General features: G+C 40.2%; 1 protein-coding gene across 1 annotated transcript; it reads right to left on the minus strand.

The window, feature by feature from the left end:
• Positions 1-1,364: 1,364 nt before the first annotated feature.
• Positions 1,365-12,533, minus strand: ivns1abpa (influenza virus NS1A binding protein a). The gene is made up of 15 exons (XM_029500535.1): positions 12,331-12,533; positions 8,782-9,072; positions 8,467-8,600; positions 7,931-8,100; positions 7,753-7,828; positions 7,442-7,615; positions 6,078-6,203; positions 4,469-4,579; positions 3,757-3,898; positions 3,220-3,444; positions 2,915-3,036; positions 2,607-2,733; positions 2,372-2,503; positions 1,871-2,044; positions 1,365-1,777 (listed from the first exon to the last, which is right to left on the minus strand). The coding sequence occupies exons 3-15, from the start codon at positions 8,575-8,577 to the stop codon at positions 1,515-1,517; spliced, it is 1,953 nt and encodes a 650-aa protein (XP_029356395.1). The 5' UTR covers positions 8,578-8,600; positions 8,782-9,072; positions 12,331-12,533; the 3' UTR covers positions 1,365-1,514.
• Positions 12,534-24,406: the final 11,873 nt, after the last annotated feature.

Genomic DNA, 24,406 nt, shown 5'->3' on the forward strand with positions numbered 1-24,406 from the left:
TCACTGTCTGTGGAAAGCCTGACCGGACATTCAGTTCTGTATGGCCGGTCAGTTTTTAGTATTTCATATACTTGCTGTAGCACGTGTTCTGTGCGCGTCAGCAGAGATTAGAGTAACTTGTGAATGAGCACAGGTTGGGATTTAACACTGACTGCCTCTCAGCTATTTGTCAGGTCATGCAGAGGAAGTCGGCTCAGTTGGTCCTCATTCAACACTCACAGTCGTCGTCCTTTCCTGCTCTGTTAGCCGGCTTAGCATAATCCGCCCTAAAAGACACTTATATGAGCAGGGACAGGGAAAAAAAATGGCTTAGTGGGGTAGTCACTGAGGAAAATGGTGGCAATCTAAGCAAGCATTGTTCTGAGCAGGAGGCTGGACTGGAGCCGAGCCAGCAATGAAGTCTAAATCTGGGTTGTTAAAAATCAGCTGTTGACACTTCAGGCTTCTAGCTGAAATTTACAAGCAGAACCACAACCAGAAAACTCCCTCACCAACAGCTACAAACACAGACGGGTTCATCTGACCAGCGGGGTCATTTTATGCCACATATAGAAAGAAGTGCATTCACTCAACTGAACAGTTCAGATTAAAATGATTTATTAATTAAGAAATGTTACAAATATGATTCTCTTACTGCTTGAACATTCCTTCCAGAAGAATCTGCCAATGCCTGACACTTTATAACACAAGAAAAAAGGTCTTCAGCAAATTGCATCTCTACGTACATCAACTGTTTAAAATCACAATAACAAAAGTTTAGTTAGCAGAAGCATGGTTGTGTGCACAAAAATGAACTAAATCCGGCACTGGTTAGATTCGTACTTAAGCTGTCTCTGCTACTTTTATTTTATTGGTAAATCAGCAGTGTATAAAAAAATATAAAAAAGGCCATCATTTGAGATTCAAAAAGCAATCCAGCTAGTTTAAAATGACACAAAAAGCCATGACAGGTGTTTATCATTTCTCACTCTGAGTAAGGCTTCAAACCACTGACCTTTAAATATGTGAGCAAAATTACATTTTCACAACAGAAATATTCTTAAATAAACTTAAACTTCAAAAGTCATGTATCATCACACCATGCTGCCACCTTCCAAGTGACCAACAGTAGTTCGCTCATCGAAAAACCTTCAACAAAAGTGACAAATCTTTCAACTATGAAAAAGAAAAGCACTAAATGTGTATTAAATGTTGGCATATGGCAAAAAAAATAAAATAAAATAAGTGAAGAAACAAAATATATACAGCCAAAAAAAAAAAGAAAAAAAAAGTATGCAATATGCAAAGGCGTCATGTTGCTTTGGGCAACCACCCTCCCACCCTGTTTCCCACCCATGAAATGGAAGTCTTCACTGAAGACCCCTCACCCCGACATCCCCCATCCCCAACTATACATATCCGTTCATACACACAGAACATCACGAAGCACGATTACGTCACTAAGCCTGTTAGTTTGGAAAAAGGTGAAGCACTGTGAGACTCCCCCGATCCCTTCCTCCCTGCCTTCCCCCTCTTCATTCAGAGAGAGCAGACAGGGCCTGGGCACAGTCGTTCCACTCGTCTGTCTCAGGGTTGTACATCTCCATCGAGTTGAGGAACTCATTCCCATCAAAGCCGCCCACAGCGTAGATGGTTTCACCCAACATGGCCACCCCTGCATTGCTGCGTGAGGACGTCATGCTTCCCAGCATTCTCCACTCATTGCGGGCTGGGTCATAAACCTCCACACAGCGCAGCGCATGAGAGCCGTCAAAGCCGCCAACGACAAATAGTTTGCCTGGACAGAGATATCGAAATCATAAACTTTGTCACGACATGTTCTGCCACACACACACACACACACACACAGTTGATCATCACCCATGTTTACCTGCGTGGACCGCCACAGCAGCTCCCCTGCGAGCAACATTCATGGGGGCTATCAGGGTCCAGGTGTTGTTCTCAGGGTTGTAGCGCTCCACAGTGTTCAGGCAGTTCCACGACTCCGCCCCTCCAATCACATACATGAAGCCATCCAACTCACACACTGCTGCCTGGTGCCTCCCTGGGAACAATGGTTTTATGAATAAGACTTTACAGTGGAGCACATGTCCACCTATGAGCTGTCAGTTGACGTCAGTACATGAGCACTTGTATTATGTAGTAAAAACTACTTATTGGTCTGCATACTTTCACTCATCTGCCAACCATGTCATTTAACTGCAAAGATATATAAACAACTATAACAGTACGTAGTGCTGTCGTGGTTGTTGGCAATATCACAGGCTGATCTGGATTCTGATTTTTTTTTTTTTTTTTTTTGGCATAACAAAATGCTCAACAGGAATTCATTAGATATCATCTCCATTCAAATGGGCTCCAGGACACGTACTGATGTTAAGGGAGGCACAGTTGGACCAGGTTTTGTTGACAGGGTCAAACGCATCACAGTTCTTCAGGCCCTTCTGCCCGCAGGGATCTGACCCTCCCACAACGTAGAGTTTGTTGTTCAAGGAGCAGACACCTTTAATCAGAGGAGACAGGAATGAGCTAAACCATAGTTGGTACTTACGGAGCTACTTTGTTTTACTTCTGTCAGTTCATTGATCTTTGCAGAGGGGACTGACCTGCATTGCAGCGGTTTGTCCTCAGCTCTGGTATTTGAGTCCACTCATCAGCATGTGGGTCATATGACTCCCCACAACTCAGCTCATCAGAATGCCCATTGGAACCCCCAATCACGTACAGCTGACCCTGTGACAAGTGAAAATGGCACAAATGTGAAACTTCACAATGCATTTAAATTTCTGATGCATTATGTAACATTAAGACAATTCTATTATGCGAACAGGGAGGAAGTGAAATTCTAGGCCCATATTAAAAGCGTCACTTTATTCTTAAGTTAACTGAGAAAAAGATGAATGGCTAAGTGTACCATGAGTACAGCCATCTGGAATCGAGCCCTTGGAGTCCGCATAGGAGCGATGAAGGTCCAGCTGTCCTCTTTGGGGTCATAACATTCCACAGTCCTGAGACACTCCTCTCTGTTGTACCCTCCTGCACGATCAGAAAGATGTACCGGGATCAGATTTCTGAGCAGAGTGTTCTCCAAGAATTTTGAATGATGGTGAAGTGTAAAGCTACCTAAAGCAATTTAAGCCCAATCCAAACCAAATGGCATTGATGGTAGATTTTAAAGTAATTTGATCTCATTCACTTAAACGTTGTTTAAGTGCCTACCTGCTGCAATGAGTCTGCCATTCAGGGCTGCAGTGCCCAAGCCAGAGCGAGCATAATGCATGGGAGAGAGTGGGTGCTCCTCCAGCTCCTCGGGCGGGGCCTCAAAGCTGAGGCTCTTCATCAGGCAGGGTGTGGATGACGGAGAGGTCTGAGGGCTGTTACGACCATGTAAGAAGATCACACACAGCACACCATCCAGCACAGCTAGACACAGGTAGGTGTTGTCTGAAAAAAGGATTTGAGACTGTTAGTCACTTGAGGGAATATAAAACACACAAACCCCAAACACTGTGATTTTATCAAAATGAATCCACTGCCCTTTATGAATAAAGCCGTTTGGTTTCTATGTTTTGACACCAGACTTGAATTTAATGTAATTTACTCTTGTTTTGAATATTCTGATACTTGTTTACATTATGAAATAAAATATTTTTGATCCCTTGAATATATATTAAAAAAGAGGACAGATCGAAGGGGGAAAGTCTATGCAATAACCCCCCCCCCAAAAAAAACAAAACAAACAAACACCACACTTACTTGTAGTCTTCTCAGAGGCAATGTACTTCCACTCTCTCCTGGCAGTCTGTTTAGGGTCATTTGCTGCTTGGTTAGAGGGTGACAGGCTTCCTGAGGAGCTGCAACTCATCTGTCTCTGGGTGCTCTCTCGTACAGGTTTCTTCTGCAAGAGCACAGTGCAGCTACAGAAGCCAAGCTTGCACCACAGGCCAACCCGTAGCCAACACCTTCTAATCATACCCGACCTACGCTTTGATCCAGCTGGTCTAATGTAGACGTGAGCTAATGAATCTGAATTTATCTTGCCCTGAGGTTTGAAATCTCAAGCCATCTGAAGCCACCAACACAGCACTGCAAACTATAGTCTCAGATCTGACAGCACACAGTTCAGTCACAACTCAAAATACCGTAGAGAGTAAACAGACGCCTGTCACTGCCCTTTCTGAAGTGGTGGGGATGATACAAGTCAAGATGGTCGGAAAGGTTTTTATGGGCTCAACAGCATAGGCATGCATAATAGCTCATTTCTTGCTAATCTATGGGGGATGGATTTTACATTGTGGCTAAAATTAGGTATTAACTGAGCCATATCTACATCTTAGCCAGGCACAGGTTATGTAGCACTTTTACACATTGGCCAGGCACAAGCTGGACAGTAAAGCTACACACTGCCAAGCACAATGTGCTAGAGACTTGATTACAGTGAAGCCAGGCACAAGCTACTGTTGAGTACCTGCACAAACTGAAGGTGGTCCTCCTCGCCACCAAACACCTCACTGTGCCCATCAATCACCAGCCCTCCATCCACCAGTTTATGGTCAGGTGAGTAGTACAGCGTTTGCACCTGAAAGACAAACAGGAACAACACACCTATGTGGCTGTCTCCATGGCAACACACTGAGAGCCCCAGTCTCAAGGGGAGAAGGGGAGAAGGAAGGGGGGCAGTGCTGTGAAGAGAAGGAGGGGGAAGGGGAGGAAGGCTTGGATCTTCAGGCCCTTGAGTACAAAGCTTCCTTTATAAAGACGCGCCGATGCCACTACATAGAGTGGGTTAGGTATTAAGATCAAGAAGGTAAGAGGGTATCGGACAGTGACTCTTCTCAATTTGCATCTAAAAAAGAGGGAGTTGGTGATGAATTAAAGACTGCATCTGAAAAAATCTTCTGTGAAGAAAAAGGAGGATGATTAGGGGCTCCGTGTGGCCCTCTTCTCCCCCCTCTGCTGCTTGGAAACCGGTCCTTTAGCTGAAGAAGTTGGTCATTTTGGTGACAACAATAGGCAGCCAACTCCAGATGACTTAAGACAGTGGTGATGTTGTAACAAGCTAATGCTTGAGCCTCACCAATTGAATCCGGATTTCATGACAGATTACATCCAAAAAGAAATTAAAGCAAAACTTGTTCTACTGAGGCCCGAGAAAATAACAAAACTTGTCACTCGGTTGTGCATTGCACTGGAAACTTTCAGGAAAAAAGGATGCTAAAATTCTAATAATTCTACCTGGAATATTAATAATTGTTTCATTGTATGGTAGTTGATCTAACCACACCACCATGTTTATGCCCAATTGGAATGGTTTGTGAGCATAACAGTGGGTATGATGGCTTACACTAGCATGCATTGTTAGGAGCCACAAAGAGACATTCAATTACATGTATTTGTTACTAAAGGTTTGAAAGAAATATTCTCTTTAAAATGCAGAAATGGGATGCAATTGTATGTATGGCAAACACAGATGGGAGCAGTGTTGGCTGCAAGAGAGGCTGCTGAGAGGCAGTAGTGCTCCTCTCCTCTCTTTTCTCTGACTCATTACCCTGGTGGCTCAGTCCTGGCTCCTCAGGCTGGTCTCCTGCTGCTGCTAATAAACCTACAGGAGAGATAAATCAATGGGGAGGAGTGCCTGTTAGTGCTGGAGCAACAAACATGCACCTGTTCAGATAGTAAATTGGCAGTGAGACAGTAGAATCAAGGGTCAGACCTTTGAAAACCTGAGTTTTGGTGTTTCCGAGAAGAGCACTGTGATACTCAGATGGGGTTGTATGTAAACCAACCACATACCCAAAAGAGAACAGTGGAAACAAAAAAATAAGAGCAAGCAGCAGCTCTTTTTGGCTCACCTCTAATGTGCAGTATGGGTCAGGGGTACAGAGTTTCTTACTGCAAAAACCTCAACAAATCACAGGGAAAAAAGAACAGTCCTGACAGAGCAGCATGACAATGGCATGCTATTTCTATTTCAGCCCCCTTAACTGCTTCTTAATGTCAAAAACAGGAGTCAGAAAGAGGGGAAGGGGCAGGTTAGTACCAAAGATTGACCTGAGAGTTGCATGCCTAGTACTGACCTCCTCCATCAATCGCTCCAGGTGGTCTCCATTTTCCCAAAGGCTTCGCTGCACCCAATTGAGGACCTTTGAGTAGAGCTTGCCATTGCTGGGCAGGGTCAGGTTGTCTTCTAGCATTACTTCTAACTGTAAACACAGTTACACACAGGAATTAGATTTATGCACAGCAAAGTGAATGCATAACTAAGGAAACCTAACCCTCGAATACTACTTCACCTGAGCTTTCAGAGCACTTGATCCATTACTTACCAGAGTGATGGCTTTCACTTTGTCATATTAAATTGCTTGAAAATAGACAACAGTATTGAAATCAGCTAGTTCCTGGTGCAAAATTGAAACCATGCATTAATTATTAGATTACTTTGTTGCATTCATTCTGAATGTCGTTAACAAAGGGGGTTAAGATAAATTATACAAAATTAAAGGCTCTTGTTGCTTTTATAAAGGTTTTGTTCCCTCTGCAAAACAGGTTCATTTGGTTCTTCAAATGACTCCAACAATTAACTAATGGGCCAAATGTCAGTCACTGACATATCACAGAATGATCAATGCAAGCACATTTAACAAATTTATATTTGACTTTACCATTGGATTTTTACTAGAAACGAGGATTAAAAAAAAAAAAAAAGGGGGGGGGGGGGATGTATTTATTTTTTTAAACAAGAAATTCTGTTCTAGGATACACAATATTTGGTTGTTTGATATTCCATTAACTGACAGAACTGGAATGAGATCAGTATTACCAGATGCCATTTTATTGTTGATTGAGCCATTTTGTAATCTATCAACTGATCATTTCAGTTTTGCTCCCAGCTCATGTAAAAATCAGGGTTAAGTGCGACAGAGGCCCAATAGTGAGCAATCCAACCAAACACAGCTCCATCTGATTGATTTTGATTTCAACAGCTTCACCCAGAGTTTCCTAACTAGGAACCAAAACCTACACTATGTAACCCGCCCACTCCCTTTACTATTGCATACGTGTAAGCTCCCTGCCCCTAATACACTCTCAGCTGGCTTTAGCAGTAGGAAAAGCTATAAGAGGCCTACATATAAACAAAGTGCTGATAATCTCATGTCATAGTCAGGTAAAAATACAAGGGGGAGTGGAAAAAAATAAAAATTAACTGCACCCAGAATTTCTAAACCAACCCAAGACCTCCAACACTGGCTAGAGGAACTACAACAGACAACCAATGGGTGCATAGCTTAATAATTAGAGAATGGCTATAACTCTAAACTTTCTACAATTACTTACTTTTATTTAAATAAAAAATAAAAACATAAAAAGTAAATACATAATTAAAGAAGAAAGAAAATTTAATAAAAAAAAAAAAACAAAACAAAACATATATATATCATACCTTGAGGCGGGGAAGTTTGAGGAAGTCCTCCTGTTCAGACACTTCCAGTAGATGGTCTTGGATAAAGGCATCCACTTTCGCCAAAACTCTGACATCTCCCATAGAGCTGGCAAAGTTACGAAAGGAGATGGCGTTCTGGGAATCCATCTTAGACAGCAAATAGTCGCCACATATCTGACAAGACAGATGTTGGAGGGTGAATTGCAGCCTTCATTACTTCATTTTGTGGACCAAGTTAAACCTGGATTTAAGTAGTGGCAAAAACAACAACAAAAAAAAAAAAAAAAGAAAGAAAGAAAGAAAACCCATACCTGTTTCACTCGCTCCATCTTGAACCTTTTTGCTGCAGAATAAACTTCTTTGACCAGCTCTTTGTCAGCCTTTAATCTGCGTTGCGCAAAAAAGAAAAGTTAATCATTTTCAGAAGTTGAGAATTTTGCAATGGTGAACATCAGAGACAAAAAGTTCGAAGGCCAGTTCAATACTCACTGGGCGGTATATGCGTAGTTGAGCAAGATCTCCACAGCCTCCGGATCCAAATCTTCAAAAGTGACATGTGAGACTCCATGAGGCTCAATGTCACTGTTAAAGATCTCAAACAAGTAGGGACTACAGCAAGCCAGAACAGCACGGTGAGCCATCAGCTCATGACCACAAACCTGGATAAATAAGACAAAAAAGGGAGGGGGCAGACAGTCTGTCATGGAAAGCAGCATAATCAGAAGTTGGAGATTCTATATCCTGGTGCTTCGCTTATAATTATACTAATTGTTGATTGGCTGCAAAAGACTTTTGGATTTATTATAGAAAATGGTTGGGTCTATATTTTACAGTTGTACTCACACAAAATAGAAAACAGCCCCCATGAAAATACGCTGTATGGTTTTTATCCAAAAAGAAATTTGGTTTTAACATGTTTAAACTCTATGGTAAGCTTGTAGTGCTAATTCATCAGAGGATGACTCATTGGATTGTCTGAAACAGCATATGTACGTAAGTGTGTATGACCATGTGTTAAACCGCACCTGTAGTCTAACATCGCAGAACTGGCCGCTCTTTCTCAGTGCATTCATTTTGGCCACAGTAGAATCCAGGAAACTCTCATCTTCAAAGATCAAATAAGCATTTGGAATCATCTTGTTGAATTTTGTTGGTATGCCTGAATAAGATTTATAAAAAAATAAAAAAAAAGGGGTTAAGACAAGAATTATTATTTGTAAAACAATTGTCTTGTGTACCATTTCTTACATGTGTTAAAATGTGCAACTTCTGGTTTTATTGATGAACAGGTGTCTGTAATGTACATCACAATCTTTCCTATGCATTAGTCATAGCCTTACCTAATAGAGAATAATGCAAATCCAGAGAAGTACCACTGCTGAGAGTAGAACAGGAACCAAAGGTAGGCAAAGCAGACTGAGATCACAGTGGAAACTAAGTCTTCTTCAGCCAAGGAAAAGGGATGGGACGTTGTCAGAAGAAATGCCAGTCGACTACACGGGCGTGATCAGAAGGGAGTGGGAGATCAGCCGCACGGACAAACTATCAGGCTTGAAGCGACTGTAATCAAGTCCTTGGGATCCCGTTGGCTATAGAGTTGTACTTATTCTGTGTTTGTCGTACATTATAACCTAGAAGGAAAAAGGAAAAAAGGACATGAGTTATGTGGTTCTTTTTTTGGTGGAGACAGAGCAAACAGCTTATTGTGAAATCCATGCTGCCTAATCTTGGCACTCTAGCGATGCTGGAATGAGTCATGTCCACGTGGTAAATCAAAGCGGGCAACCTTGCACATTGCATGGCGGACAGTAGCTAAGGCCATGCCTTTGACATTCCTTATTTATAACACCCTCCATTAAGTGCTTCAAATCCCCACACCTGCTGCTACATACCACCATGCAAAACTGTTTATTCTGCCTCATTCCTTCAGCTCTGCCTCCTAATTCTGAAGCATGGCCACTCCAGCCCCATCTTATGTTACAAGCCCCTTTGGCATGCTCCTCCCCACAAGAATCTTGTCATTCACACACTGACCTATAAGGAAATGCAGCAGGGACCAACTTATGACAGGGTTTCCACAGCCAGTCAGTTGGTTGGATTTTTAATGCAATTAAATCGCTGCACTATGAATTCTGGTTGGCTATTTTAGGTACTGTAACCTTGTTGCACAACAAATACCAACATTTGCATGTTACATCCAGCAGAGCTTCTCATAGCTCTCAATCAAGATTTATTCTGCTATATTAAGAATCTGGATTTCACTTAGGCCTAACCATATCCATCCACATTATGGCATATGCAGTTTGAAGCTCCGGGGGAGGGGGGGTTTAAAAAGAAAAAAAAAAATATATATATATATATATATATATATCACACCATAATTCCAACACTTTTATCACCATCTCAGATGGGAATACTAGACTGGTCACAACAGCTGCTCTAGAGTCTGAAACTGTATCCACACACCATATGACAAGGCTTTCATGGGTAGTTAAGCTTTATTCAACTTAACTTGCGATTGTAATGCAAAAAAATGCAAATTTAGCGATGTACATGTAAATGTAGTTTACACAATCTTCTGTCAGAGTTAAGATACCAGTTTACATGTCGGTGTTTAAGACTGTTTAGTTGGATTTTTTGTAAAATCCACTGGTTTGCTGGTTTGTTTGCAGTGCCTTTAACAACAGGACTTGATGATGACAATTGATGAATTGATTGAATTGTCACCAAGTAAAAATGGATTTATCCAGATTTAAAAAAATTATTTAATCAAGTGACCTACTAAACTCAACACTACACTGTGTACAGTAATATAGATAACCACAAAGATGGGGAAAAACTGGAAACATCTTGATTGTACTACTAGACCTTAGATGACATTTATGTCTCTCTCCTATACACGAATGTGTAAAGAAAGACAGAATGTACTTGGAAAGAGATTTGGATATCACTGAAGAGGGAATAAAAAGAACAATTGCATTGCATTGCCCTGATGAAGCAGCTTACCCTATTAAAACCATCAGTTCGCACAATTTTGTTTGATACTTTCTATCCACATGGCACAAATGCATTCTTGTTTGTTTTTTCAGTCAAGGGAATAGTGCTGATAAATATAGGCTAGCAAGCAAGCAGAAATTTTCCTGTGTGTGTGGATGTCGGGAACATTGAGCCATTTTTTGAGTTGTTACACAACATCTGGCAGAAGACACTTTGTGAAGGCTCAAATGCTGAACTCCTCCACATGACCCCACCACACTTTCCTGATCCTTCTTCCTCTCCCATGTCCCCACCTGATAATTATTCACTGGGCAAACCAGGCAAACTGGGCATTTAGTTCTCAAGATAAAAACCTTTTCATATGGGGCTGCCGCTGAGTCAGATTGAGAGAATATAGCCAGGCAGAGCTTTAACTGCTGTGGATTTATGGGCATGTGCTTAACAACCAGGGAACAAAAGCCTTAAAAGAGAAAGGGGTGAGATTGTTCACTAATTTGTCACAGAGGGCAGCTCTGAATGGATTCTCCCTCTCAATTTTTCCATGTGATTAGTCAGGTACAAAGCGCAGGTCGGACACTTTACCATCAGGGCTTGTTTGACCCCCCTCCAGTGGAAAAGAGAGGCATTACCAGATATTTCGTCCGTTTTACTGTGAGGGAATTTTTCCATTTCCAAAATTGTGACAACATATATGAGTGAAGCAGCAAACACTACACAAAAAAAACTCCACAGCATTGATCTGAACAGCACAAATGTCAAATCCCATCTCAAACAGTCTACACGAAAATTAGGAAGACTTTCTCTAATCAGGATCAACTTGCCCACCTTCAAAGGTTGGGGCAGTTGATTCACCAAATATTAACCTAAAATAAATGTTAAGAATGTCTGAACATTAGCACACTTGGCAGTTCTTCACTGTCCAAACTGGGAATTTTCCACGTGGTGGCCATGTTCATAACCCGATTAACAGCACAGTCGGGTCACTTACGGCCTTGGCACAAGGGAGGCAACACTTGGTGGGGCAACTTGGTAGGCCTTAAAATGTCCTTTAATCGATCGACAGTCGACATAGCAGAGCGGACTGTGCTCAATGTCGACACTAAAGGCGACTCGGTTTTATGTTAAAAACGATTACTGTCCATAAAAGCCAACACAGCACGGCACTTGTACGTTGCCCATCCTAACATCCCCTAGTGGGCAATCCTTAGCGTTTCACTCCTACTACTTCATGTTTGCCTATTCGCTGTGAAGCAATGCCATTCATCCCCCTCCCGCCCCCGCTGGTAGAGTAATGTACGAGAGCCATGATGGCTGGTGTGCCAGAAGTCATTTAGCTAATATGGACATTTATCCCGCCAACAGTAACTGGGTCAGAAAGACGGACTCACACAGAACAGAGCCGGCCTAGCTCAGACAGTAGAGACACCTGTGCTGGTTTCAGACAGCCTGGAAGCTGGAGGGATGGAGACACGCTGGTTAGCTAGCGGATATTAGCCCGCTAGCGGGAAAACCTGCTGCTATCGGTAGCCATGAGCAAGACAGCCACACCGGCTGAACAACCGGGAGGAATGCACCCAGCGTGTCCTAATCCGCCGTGGAAATCAAGTCCAACCGTGCAGCAACGTGGTTTACATTTTTTTGAGGGCTAATACTCGAAAGCTGAAACAGTGCGGGAAAAAACAAAGAAGCGGGTAATGACGTTGTTCGCGCCAACGAGGTTAGACGGCCGTTTCCCATCCAGGCTGAGCAGAGTGACCAACGTGCTGCCGGTCCAAGATGAACGGCCGAATCCGCCAGCACATTTCACCGCCTCCACACATTAGCCAACAAAGATACCAAACTGCACCATTCACGCCAGACCAAAATAATAACAATAAAAAAAAAACCCTTACCTGAGGCGTTTGACATACAACGATATTAGACATATTTAATGTGAATTCAGACTCGGCTGGTTTCGGATCGAAGCAAAGACGCAACGCGGCTACAGGCACGGCTTGCTCGGCAGTGCTCGGCGTCTGTTCCCGCTGTGTGGGAATAAGCACGTCCTCTCTCCGCCTTGTCTGGACCGGCTCTGACAGGACACGGACGTGTGGCCGCGCCGAGCTCGCCAGACAGAGGACGTAGGAGTGCCACGCCGCCAGTGACGCAAGCGACGGTGGGCGGTCCTTTCCAAGCGCACAGGAAGGCGATCTAGGCAGAGTCACAGCAGTCGTGTCCATAGTCATCACCGTTTTTTGTTTTTTTTTTACTTAAAGCATTGACTGATTTCCTGAAATACCTCCTGACCTCCTGAAATATACAGTTAGGTCACATCATTTAAAGTAACCGGCCGGGGGTAAAGGAGGTCCACAGGTTTTTTCGACTTAACTTTGAATCTCAAAGGAGGTTTTGCTGATATCACCTACAAAATATCCCTTCATAATGCGCTCTCAACCTAAGTGTAAAAGACCAAAACAGCCCCCTGTCCATCTGAAGTTTATGTATCAGATCTATATCTCCCAAAGCCACACTGTTTAAGAAACAGTCCCCAAACTAATTGTTACTATCCTTCTTCAGTGAGAGTGTAAAGAGGGGAAATCTTTGGGCCAGGCAGAGAATAAGAGAATGGAATAAATGAGGAAATCATGATTCAAAGACAGGGAGAAAGAAAAAGGAAGACAGACTAAATCAGCGATGTTTTATGGAATGAAATGCACTGGTTCAATCTTCCACTTAAGTACAATCGAGTTTTTCTCTAAACTAGATGTAAACACTTACAAATAACCACCTTAGCATTCAAGTGTGACATTATATAGCAGGTGAGTTATAAAAGTGTCCTCGTGTTTGCAGAGTAGGATTCAGCAGCTGGTTTAAGGATGCTTCAAGTCAATTTGAAGTTCTATCAAATCTGGGACCATTGTTGTTCCTCTGCCATTTGTCCATCATATCATTATGGAATTCTCCTTTTACATTTGATGTATTCTATCCTTTTAACACAACAGCTGTTCAATTTACACGAACAATGTGCCACATTTTGGAATGATATCTTATATTCTCCACTATATAACTATGAGTCATGCAATCTTTCAGGGGCGAGCAGGCCCACTGCATAAATTGTTTGATGTTTATTAATAAGGAATATCCAGGCTAAACCCTCTTCAGACATTGCAGAAGAAGAGGAGGAAGAACCCATTCACCTGCCAAGACTTAAAGGAGCTTAGTACTACCTCAGTAGTACGTCAGTAATTAGATTGGAAGATAAGAAGCACTTCAATACCAATCTGTCAGCCAGCTTTTGTATTTGCTCAGTGTTTGTGTGTGTGTGTGTGTATCAGCATTTATCTGCATAATGCCTCTGTGCTATCTAATTCAATGACAGCAAGCAGAAGAGATAGCAACTACAGTCAGGCATCCAGTCAACACTGATTAGATATATCAACACAAAATAATCCCTTCATAACAGCTCCTGTGCTGGTATTAGTACCACAGCACATTGTGCTTCCATTCATGTGCGGGTGACTTTCTGGACAAGGTCAAAGGCGTTGCTGCTGGCTCACAGTCAAGAAGCTGGAGGGCTGGTTGTCAAGGATGGAGACATGCATCATATATCACCTCTGTTTTTTGGAATTGGTGTGCCTGGACTGTAGTGGAAGCAGCTCCATATCCATAGCATTCACAATTCAAAACTATTCAATTTAGATCATGTCATCACCAATGAAATCTGTTCAAGAGCACATGAATGGTCAACGCATGTTTATGAAAATTTCATTTTGCTGGGTCATGTCATAGACTGCCTCATTCCTTTTTTCCACAGAGATGTTTCTTTTTTTTTGTGAAGCTGCATAAATGTGCTGTGCTTGGTCACAATGAATATTTCAGGTATCTGGACCCAGCAGTAGCACGTGGCCAGACAGCAATGCAAGTTAGAGGCAACCAGGAGGTTTAAAAAAGTAAAGTCAAGAATTTAGAGTGGCACTGCAGTGTAAAGAGAAAGTCCTTCACATGCATTTAGTTTAAGTAAGGATTTGCTTTAATGTGAAGGACAGTCTAGTAGTTCTTTTACTGATCCAATATGTTTTATGTTTAAATATGTTTCTTTTACTCTGCAATAGTGGAGTGTAATATAATGGATTTCATTCAGTATATTGACTTAAATCCTCCCTACCCCTTCCTTGGGCACTGGAAAATAAGAATGTTACCACATGAGTGTGGCGTTACATAGTCCTCAGATAAGGTTCTGATAAACTTCATTCTGCTCTCGACAGGCTGATGACTGATGAAACAGAGGCAATGGGTTTTGAGTACAGCTAGCTAATGAAATAGAGAAGGACATTTCTTTAGTTGAATCCAAGCTGTGGCCTACTTTGTAGTCTGTGTAGCCTGAGATATTGCACTAATAAGGAGTCAGAGGCATGATATCTGCTTCTTTTATTCTTCTCTTTTTTTTTCAAATACCTAAACTTAAAAGAGAAGGGCACATGATGTAGAAATAAGATAATAAATTACTTTGCCTCATGACAGTTAAGTCAGCACTTATAAACATGCACAATCCTTCCTTATCAATTAACTAAACCTGCTATTTGGGATTATTTCAGTTGCTCAGGTACATAAATGATATGTAAATGATAGATAGCTTTCTTGCTACAAAACTAAGTCAGATTTATGACCATTAGACATCAACATATGTTGAAATCTGTAAGTTCATATTATCCTCAATAAATCTGTCATACAGTCCCAACACCATTAAGTCAACAGTTCCCTCACAGTCACACGTGCTGTTACAGATGCATGTGATTAACCATGACTTTGACTTTAATTTAATCCCATCATGCATGTCAGCATGTGAATGAGATCAATAGCGTGGTGTCTAGGGGTGCGTGCTAAAAGTAACACGCCAATTTTGTCACATCAATCTTTACAAAGAAAAAAACCCAATAACTAGAGATACAAATTGTATTAGTTTTCTTTAAGATTGCTGTTTAAAAGATGTACAAAACTTAATGTTTATGATGATTTGAACAAGTCATAATCTGCAACCTGTGAAGCTCCTGCTGCATAAAAAAGCAGTAATGTGAGTGTTGAGTTACAGTTCAATGATAACTCTCAGTAAACAGCCTCTGGTGTAATATGTAATGTAACTATGCAGACTCACAAAAACTCCCTCTCTAGTTTTTCCCACAGCAGTGTGCCAGGCCCTCCTATTGTTTCCACAGGAGGGAGAGTCCAAGAGTGTCACAAGAAGAAGCTCTCTGTCGCATATTTGAATACAAAACCCTTTTCATACTTCATTTGGGTAACAGGAATGCTTCCTTTTCGTACTTTCAACACTCCTGCTTTCTGTGTTGTACCAAGGGGGCCACACAAACACAGTTTTGTTGAAATAAGACTTGATTAATTACATCCAGAGCTGCTATCTTGTTGCGTTGACCTGCCTGGAGGCCACACTGACTTTTATTTAATATACCATTGAGTCTTATTAACTTAGAAACAATGGTCTGTGTGTTTTCATTCAATCACTGTATCGACCTCATCTTTTGTTTTCTCTGTACGGAACCTGTACCTGTTGTGAGAGTCAGATTCTTCTCCTTTGGTATCCACAAATCTGTGTTTTTCTGAGTAAACTGACAGCAGGGAATGTGAAAAACCCAAAGTCCTTCACATCTCCACAGAATTTCAACTCTGCTTCCACAGAACTTTTGGAGTGGTTAGTCAAGAGGTTAGATGTAAGATACTCACATATGATTGTGGTATGTTAGTCTTTAGTTGAGTTCAGAGGTCATGCTCTTTGAAGTGCACTTGTAGCATATATTGCCCTACGATGTAAACAGTAATGTAACCATATCTGTTCGACTGAATAAACATGAACGGTCATTTAAAAAGTAAAAAAAAAAAACAACAACAACTGAACCATCAGTCGTCTCAAACAAGTTTTTTCATTTTAGCAATATCAGACAGGAAGGACAGTTAAACCACGTACAATGTGCTTCAAGACAATTAAGAAGAAAACAGTGTGAGTAAAAGCTTTAAAGTCACTTTAAAGTCCTCACACACTTCCCTCGTCTGTTTTTCTTATTCAAATATAAGCTCTGCAACTGAGGCAGCTATTTAAGAGAAACTTAAATCAATACCTGGGTCACTGCAATCATGAGTTAAGAATATCATATCAGAATCTAATGATTGACTGGAGAAAAATATCTGTGTGAGTGCGTGTGTGTGTGTGTGTGTGTGTGTGCTGGTACACAAATGATTGAAAGTTTTGCAAACCATTAAGTCAACACATGATCACTCATGTTGTTTGGGCCGATGACCACAGAGGGAACTGGTTTGCAAACATGCAAATCTGAAGATTTGTACGTGACAGTGTGTTTGTTTGGTCTCAGATAATTCAAGTCATTGAGTGCTCCAATCTGTTTCTCTGTCTTCTGTCCTTCCTTCCCTGCGTCTTTCTCTCTCACTCTGTTTTAACTTATGATTCTACCTTTTACTATTTTGGTGAATAAAGTTTAAAGTCTAAAGCGTTGACAATTTGCCAGATGCCCATGTTTTTAGATACGTAAATGACATTAATGAGCCTTTTTACCATCTATATATCACTAGCCAGTACCTTAATTAGATGCTGTAGCTCTCACTGAGCTCGCTTCTTTGTCAGTGTTAAGGCAGAATAATTTCAGCTGAATTAACCAAATCTCATACACATCACACAGAGTCAGAACCAAGTATTACTTATTTCTCAAAGATTTAAAAAAAAAAAACAAAAAACAGCACAACAGCACAACATCAGTACTGGTGCCATCAGTGCCTTTAGTCTATACAGGAGGAGCAGATAGAAAATATCACCCAAAAGCTGCCGCTTTAAAACAAGAAATTTAACTGTGCGGATGAATCATTTAAAATAAAAACACATCACGTCCCACAAGCACAGCAGAGTTCTCAGGGTTTTGTGTCTATTCCTGGACTCCAAGCACTGAAGAGAGAACATTAAAAAAAAAAACCCATCTAGAGAGAAAAAAACAACACCTCCCCTCCTCCTAAAATGGGAACTATACTTATACTGGGCTCCAGTCATTTCTTGGTATTTTCCCTATTTGCGTAACCTTTGTTTGTGGTTACTTTTCCCTGTCGTGGAAACAGTGAACACGTCATTTTAGCAACTCCGTTTTCCCGTCGCCTGTTCTCTGTACTCCTCACAGCAGCTGGAAAATACAGTGCTACTTAAATCAGTCTGGGATTAGTGCTTTCTTTGCCGACTGTTGATAAACATCAAAAGCTGAGTCTCGCTCTGATATGTTGAATTAAAGTTCATGCACCAGCCGCTTTAGTTGCAATTCCTCTGGGTCGTTCTAAATGAGACTGAGCTTTCCACTCAGCACACATCATCCATGGTGATGAAAAGCTGCCAGTGACGCTTAATTAACTGTGCAGCAAACTCACTCATTACACTGTGCTTTCCATAATGAACTAGTTACCACCATATCCCCTTTGTGGCACAGTGCAATCATACACATTAGGATGGTAGCTAGACAACAGATTTTTATTCCATGGTGAAAGAACTGCTTTATCAACACCAATCATCGGTTTCATTGTACATTTACATTATAGTACTGATAAGCATTGATTTCAAGCCTTTAGCAGCCTGTAAAATATTTCACTTTAGTTTAATGTGTACAGACCTATAAACTTTGAGCACTACATTCATGTATTTAATATTAAAACCATTAGTCTGTTCACACTCACTGTTACAAACTTACATTTTTTTAAGGGAACAGCTTCCACAGAAAGCCACCAAAAGGAACTCAGAGCTATTGATTTTACAAAAGGCCATCATTCTGTCTCTGACCTGCTGAGTAAGGTATCTCTAAAACATGAAATGTGACAAGTATAGCATTGTAGATAAAACTTAAGCAAGTTGAGACATGAGCACGTTGTTTGCACATGATGAAGAAACATGCAAATAAACTATCACGCTGCACACACACAAAATTTTTGGCAATGTTTTTTTTTTTTTTTTTTTTTTTTTAAGTGGTTTAACTTTTAACCAATGTTCTTCTACTTTGACCGCAGTCATTCAGTTATAGCCGGAGTTATCAGCAGCGTCACAATCGCTGGAGTATATCATTAATCTAAAAAAGGAAATTACATATAAAAAAATCCAATGCATTACATACATACATACTTACATACGTCTTACAAATGGATTTCACTGATGACGGTTGTTTTTAAGTGTTGTTATACCAGAGATTCACCCTTATAGGCTCAACTCTCTGGGTCGAAGAGCTTCATCAAAGAACCCACAACAAACCGGAGCATTTAAGATTTTGTGCTGATTGACAGACAGAATGATTTGGCACACTTCAAGTCAAGTGAAATCGCAGGAGATGGTAAGCATGTCAAAACTGAGAGGCATATGTGCATTCATTTCTTTTCTGGGGTATATGGTCTAGTTTCTTTGTGAACTTGTTTCAAATTAACTAGGGCTGCTGATTTCCGTCTTGGACGGTGAAAAGGAAAAATAACTGAAAAAACTCTGGCTATACAAAGCACAGTTCTTTTACATTTGATGCCTTTTTAATATGCTTTTGTTTTGTATTTGTGTTCTTATTTCTTTTTGTGTTGTGTGATTTAGTTTCAACTGCATAGATTTGATGGGTTTTTTTTCAGCGTCTCCAGTGCGTCTACAGTAATCTTCCTTTGTCCACAACAAATTCATTCCAAGAGAGAAAAATGAAGTAACCCTGTCCTTCACCTGTTTCACATTGTTTGCTTTTGCATTAAATTTAGATTTATTTTGTCCCCTGACAAAACGCATAATCATACATCCACCTTTGCAGACTGTCACACAGAAGTTTAATAACCTTTTAAGTGCTGCTGCTGGTGTGCTTATAAAAGTAATTGGAAGAATAACTCAACGTACAGACACATTTGAATTTTATACCCAACTGAGCAGTGTTATGTGAGAGGGAACTATGTCAGAAACACGATTTACATATATATGTATATGTATATATATATGTTATATATATGTATATGTATAACATACAACATATGTCATATATTTGTGGTTTCTTTTTTTTTTTTTGTATGCATACAACAAAGCACCCGTGCAGAATGTTTTCAGTGCTCTGTTGTTTTAGATGGTAACATTGAGCAAAGGTTTAACCTTTTAAAGACACATTCACATTAAAGAGAAAACTGACATTGATGCTTCTTGTTTAAATTCAGGGGCCCAAACTGCAATAGAGACAGAATATACAGTTCACAAGTGTAGCACATGTAGATGAGAATGTTCTAGTGGAAAATGCACTGATATACTCTGTGCTGATGTGTTATTTAAGCAGCGACTGTTTTTATTGTTATCTATGATGTGTTTTGTTATGGCACCAAGAAGAAATGTCAGCTGATATATTCCACTGTGACAGACCATAATATTTGTTTTAGTGATTGAATCACAAGAATTCCACAGTTGTTACACACACACACACACACACAAGAACGTGGGGTAACATTGCATGCATACACATGAATAATTGTATAAAATCTTCATAATATATTGATTATAATGCATGATGTAAATGTTGGTTAGAAAACCACACAAACTGCTTCATTCCTTTCAAATGTCCAAAAGTAGCTTTTTAAACACGTCAAAAAAAGTAGTGTCTGCTGTGCATCTTCAATTCTAGCTGATATAACACAATTACAAACGTGAGATTTGTTTCATGATATGTGTGTGACCATTAAAAATTGCAAAAGAACTGTGCGCAGAAAAAGTAATGAAATTAGAGCTTAAGACGGCCTCATCTCACTCACACATTTTCTACCGCTTGCTGCTTCACACTCAGACCTACAGGCAATTTATAATCACCAACAACCTACACTTCTTTGGCCTGTGAAACACAGAAAGGGCTCCAGACCCGGGAATCGAACCCATGAATTTCTTGCTGTGAGACAACAGTCACCATGCTGCCCCTTTTGTGGAGACTTTAACAATGCAGTTGCTTTAGATGACTGTTGTGTTTTCCTCAATGTCATATTCTACGAATGAAGAACAGTGTTGATATTTTGACCATGAGTATGTGTTTTGGCCAAAACATTCCTTAAGAATCATCTCTTTGACCTAAATGTCTCATCATTCTGTTGTCGTGATAAATACATTGCTTGGTGAGATAACTCAGGTGGAGAAGCTGATGGGGGCATATTGACAGCAGTGTAGCACGTCAGATAATTTCCCTGAATTGTCCACAAGTGATAGATTAGTAACTAAAGCATAAAAAAAGAAATATTGAGATGAGAAATACGCTGAATGTACACACACGTAAAGCGTAGAGTACTTACAACTTACTCAGCCTCCTCAGTGATACAGCATGATTTCATTCATGACCAAGGTCACTGAGCTAATATACAATAAAGCTTCTTCATCTTGGCTTTCACGTAGAAACATCTGCTGTGTTGCCTGTTCTTTGCTTAAGGGAGCCAACAAAATAGTAGGTGTGTTACCTCAGTAAGAAGTGAAACATTTAATATGCCACACTGACCTGCATACAGAGATTTTCAGTGTATACAGTAAGAAGGCACGTACACATTTACACACACACACACACACACACACACACACACACACCAGCAGCGCCACCCACTCTAATCTCTGTTTGGGATAAGTGTAAGTGACCTTGTCAGCACTCCTCTCCCCACATACAGAATAAATTTTCTCACTAGCCAACGTTTGTTGTCAACATGAAGCCACCTGAAACTTGTGAGTCTCTGTGGTGGTGCTCACGTAGCGACTATTGAAACAAGAATTTGACCTGTGTTAAATACACTATTGTGCTGAAAAAGATGTTCACATATTTCACAGTATTTATGATTATATATTTATCTTTATGAGTATACTAAATTGCATTGATTGTGTTTTGAGCAAGCGTGCATTTTTGCAGAATTTTCCCCAAAAAATATTAATAATATATGTCTGCTCCTAGATAAATCAAAAAAGGAAATGTCATCTTTAGTGAAAGAATCATAATTTCTGTCCCTGAAAGCTCATTTAGATAAAAGACATCGTTAATCTTTCCCATTTTTTTCTTTTTTTTTTTTTTGTATGAATCAGGCTTAACCTCCTGGTAAAACATGAATTTTCACTTGAGGCCTACTAGGAAAGGCACATATTGATAAAACACAGATGAAATGAACATCAGTTACTTCCTGTTCAGTGTGACAGTTAGCCAACATGCCCAACGTAACGAGCTCCACGATGTTAAAATTAAGCTCTTTAAGTAAAAAGGCTTTTTTACGGCCCTAAACTGGGTCTCTATTAACAGCCAACAGTCCAGCTGCAGTAATCTTTAACTTGGACCAGAGTTAATGTTTTCCTCAAGTAAATTAACAAGCGGGTAAACTTATTCTACTCTGTATGTCACATTTTATTTTTGTCTGGGTTCAAGTGTCAAAGTTGTATCTTCTGCGAACTAAAATAAAGTTACCAAGTCTCCCTGATAGCAACTGTAACACCCAGCAGCAGAGCCCGAACAGGCATTGCTATCTAATGTTGGCTCTGTTAATAACAACAGTGTTAGACAGGTGGCCCAGACCTTTATAGGTAATTCGGTCACTCATCTACTGATATTTCCTTTCTGAATCATTTACAACCAAAGCATACACTTTACTACTAATTGCTACTACACACTACGAAATTTCAAATGTATGATGCTGAGATGTTTTGCTAATTATCTGAGTTTTTTCCAGGCTATAGTTTCTGCTTTCACTCTGCAAGTCCAGTTTTTGGTGAAGGTGAAGTTTATAGAGCAAGTGTTGTCTTCTGACAAAAATCACAAGGTTAGACATAATTTATCTTCCTCAGGTCCAGTAATAGTCATTATGTAGCTCCGTCACTGACTGTTTTAAATTTTTATTCCAGCAAGTGTTTCAAATCCTTCCTGCTCCTTCAGTGGAGTCAAACGTGGTTGTCTTCACATTGGCTGAGGTATTATTAAAAAAAAAGAAAAAGAAAAAAAGAAGAAGAAGTACAATGTTACTCATTGTCTCATTTTACTTTGCAAAATGTAACGTTTATGTTGAGAGGCTGCAGGCGGCACTTGTTGACATTCCATTGCAGATAATGGGATCTATTCTATTATTCTCTGTAGCCCATAATGTTTTAAACATGCAGACGTACCATTTTCTGCACTTCTTTGTTAGATAAACATCCATGAGGCAGCTTCCTCAAGGCAACATGAAATGAGACTTAATGCTGAAACGTGTTATTTTTGACTGATACTTCCTAGTTTAGTGAGATGCTTTCACTACATAATATCTAAGTAATGAAATAGTCTTCAACACACATTGACGTGTATGCTTACACACAAAAAGCTGCGAAAAGATTTGATTGCCAGAAACTCCTCACCTTGGCCTTCAAATGGTCAATGTTGGGGTAACGTTTTGAGGAAATGGCTAAATGGAAAGGTTCTTTTGTATAATAGTGCGCTGCATAACTGCTTCTTGTTTTTTATCTTGTGTGTGATCGAATGCAGGCTGCGTGGGTTTATCTAGGAAGGAACTAAGTGACTGCCAATCAGACTGAGAAAGACATTCACTTACATAATATCCACTTATTTGTTCTGTGTGTCCACCCACCGTCCCTTTTTGAAAACGCACACACAGATACACACATAAAACCATATATCTGGAAATATTCATATATGGCTCTGGAGAGAATCTTCATTTCTCCAAACTGTTACATAAATTAAAATTCTTTCTCATTATCCCTCTGTCCATCCCAATGTCTTCTCCTCTTTGCTGTGCTGTGCAGGGTTAGGGTTGACCAGCAAACATCAGCCAGTTATGTGACCCAGGACCATGTCACACAGATGGTAGTGCAGCTTACTTACTGTAAATTTGATATTACTGTGCATTTATCCTTGCTGTGAGATTAAACTGAATTTGTGTGGGATTTCTTGGACACATCCAAAGTCCCTTAAGAGCAGTGGAAACTGAGAATCCTGACTTTGCTCAGCTGTGTGTCTTCTGCAAGTCCGCTCTGTGCAAAACACCTTATATATGTATACTTAATGATATAAGAAAGTATACAAAGTTTTCGTACCACCAACGTTTTTGATCCAATACCAAACAATACCAGGGCCAGATTTCCTATTATTAAAATTGGCCAATATATTGTTTGGGGGAAAGCATAAGGAGAGATTTATTAAATTAATCTCATCATCAATAATCTTTATTATGCTATATTCTATTTATTTATACTAGTCTATGATGAATGCATTAGATAATCTATCTATCTATCTATCTATCTATCTATCTATCTATCTATCTATCTATCAATTTTAGCAATTTTTAAATGTAAATTAGCCTTTACAATTTGCTTAAGGTCACAAGTCTTTACCAACACTGTGCTTGCCCCTATTCTCTGTCTGCCTTTTCAACACATCCATACTGTCGCATGTGCTCATAAATATATATTGTCCGTGTTACCAGTCTGTGAAAAATAAAGTCTCGACAAAGTTGTTAATAGCAGCTTTGAAGGGAGGATGTGCAATCCAAATAGCACCAGAGACCAATGGAGAGAGAATGACAAACAAAGGAATAAGGAGTAATGAAATTATGCTGTGAGGCAGCAGTCTGGTTAGATCCAGTTACAGATCTGAATCAGACAGATGGAGAGAAGTTTGTTCTATCCATTATCACTTGAAGGCAGATATTTTATGTCCTCATGTTAGGTCTAGCATGTTTTATTCTTTCAAGATGTGGATGGTTTTTCAGTTCACACTCAAGATAACAAGAGTCAAGAAATCTTTTTATCACTACGTAATGTGTGAATGATGACTGAGAGAGACCGGAGAGAAAGAATGAGAGAGACATCGAGTGAGATTTTGAAAAAATGGGTACAATTGTTGTGCACACAAATGTTGGTATCCGCGTGGTTACCTTTGTCTAAACTGTACCGTGTTTATGAGAGAGAGCCATAATAGGAGAGCGACAGAAAGAAAG

This window comes from Echeneis naucrates, chromosome 4 (genome assembly GCF_900963305.1).
Source record: "Echeneis naucrates chromosome 4, fEcheNa1.1, whole genome shotgun sequence".
NCBI lineage: Eukaryota > Metazoa > Chordata > Actinopteri > Carangiformes > Echeneidae > Echeneis > Echeneis naucrates.

What these genes read in the sequence shown, in the direction of transcription:
- ivns1abpa (XM_029500535.1), bottom strand. Translation starts at nt 8,577, where the DNA reads ATGATTCCAAATGCTTATTTGATCTTTGAAGATGAGAGTTTCCTGGAT. An exon ending in TCTGCGATGTTAGACTACAG is followed by an intron (nt 8,101 to 8,466) that starts GTGCGGTTTAAC and finishes TTATTTATCCAG; the next exon opens with GTTTGTGGTCATGAGCTGAT. An exon ending in TGGAGCGATTGATGGAGGAG is followed by an intron (nt 4,580 to 6,077) that starts GTCAGTACTAGG and finishes TTTGTCTTTCAG; the next exon opens with GTGCAAACGCTGTACTACTC.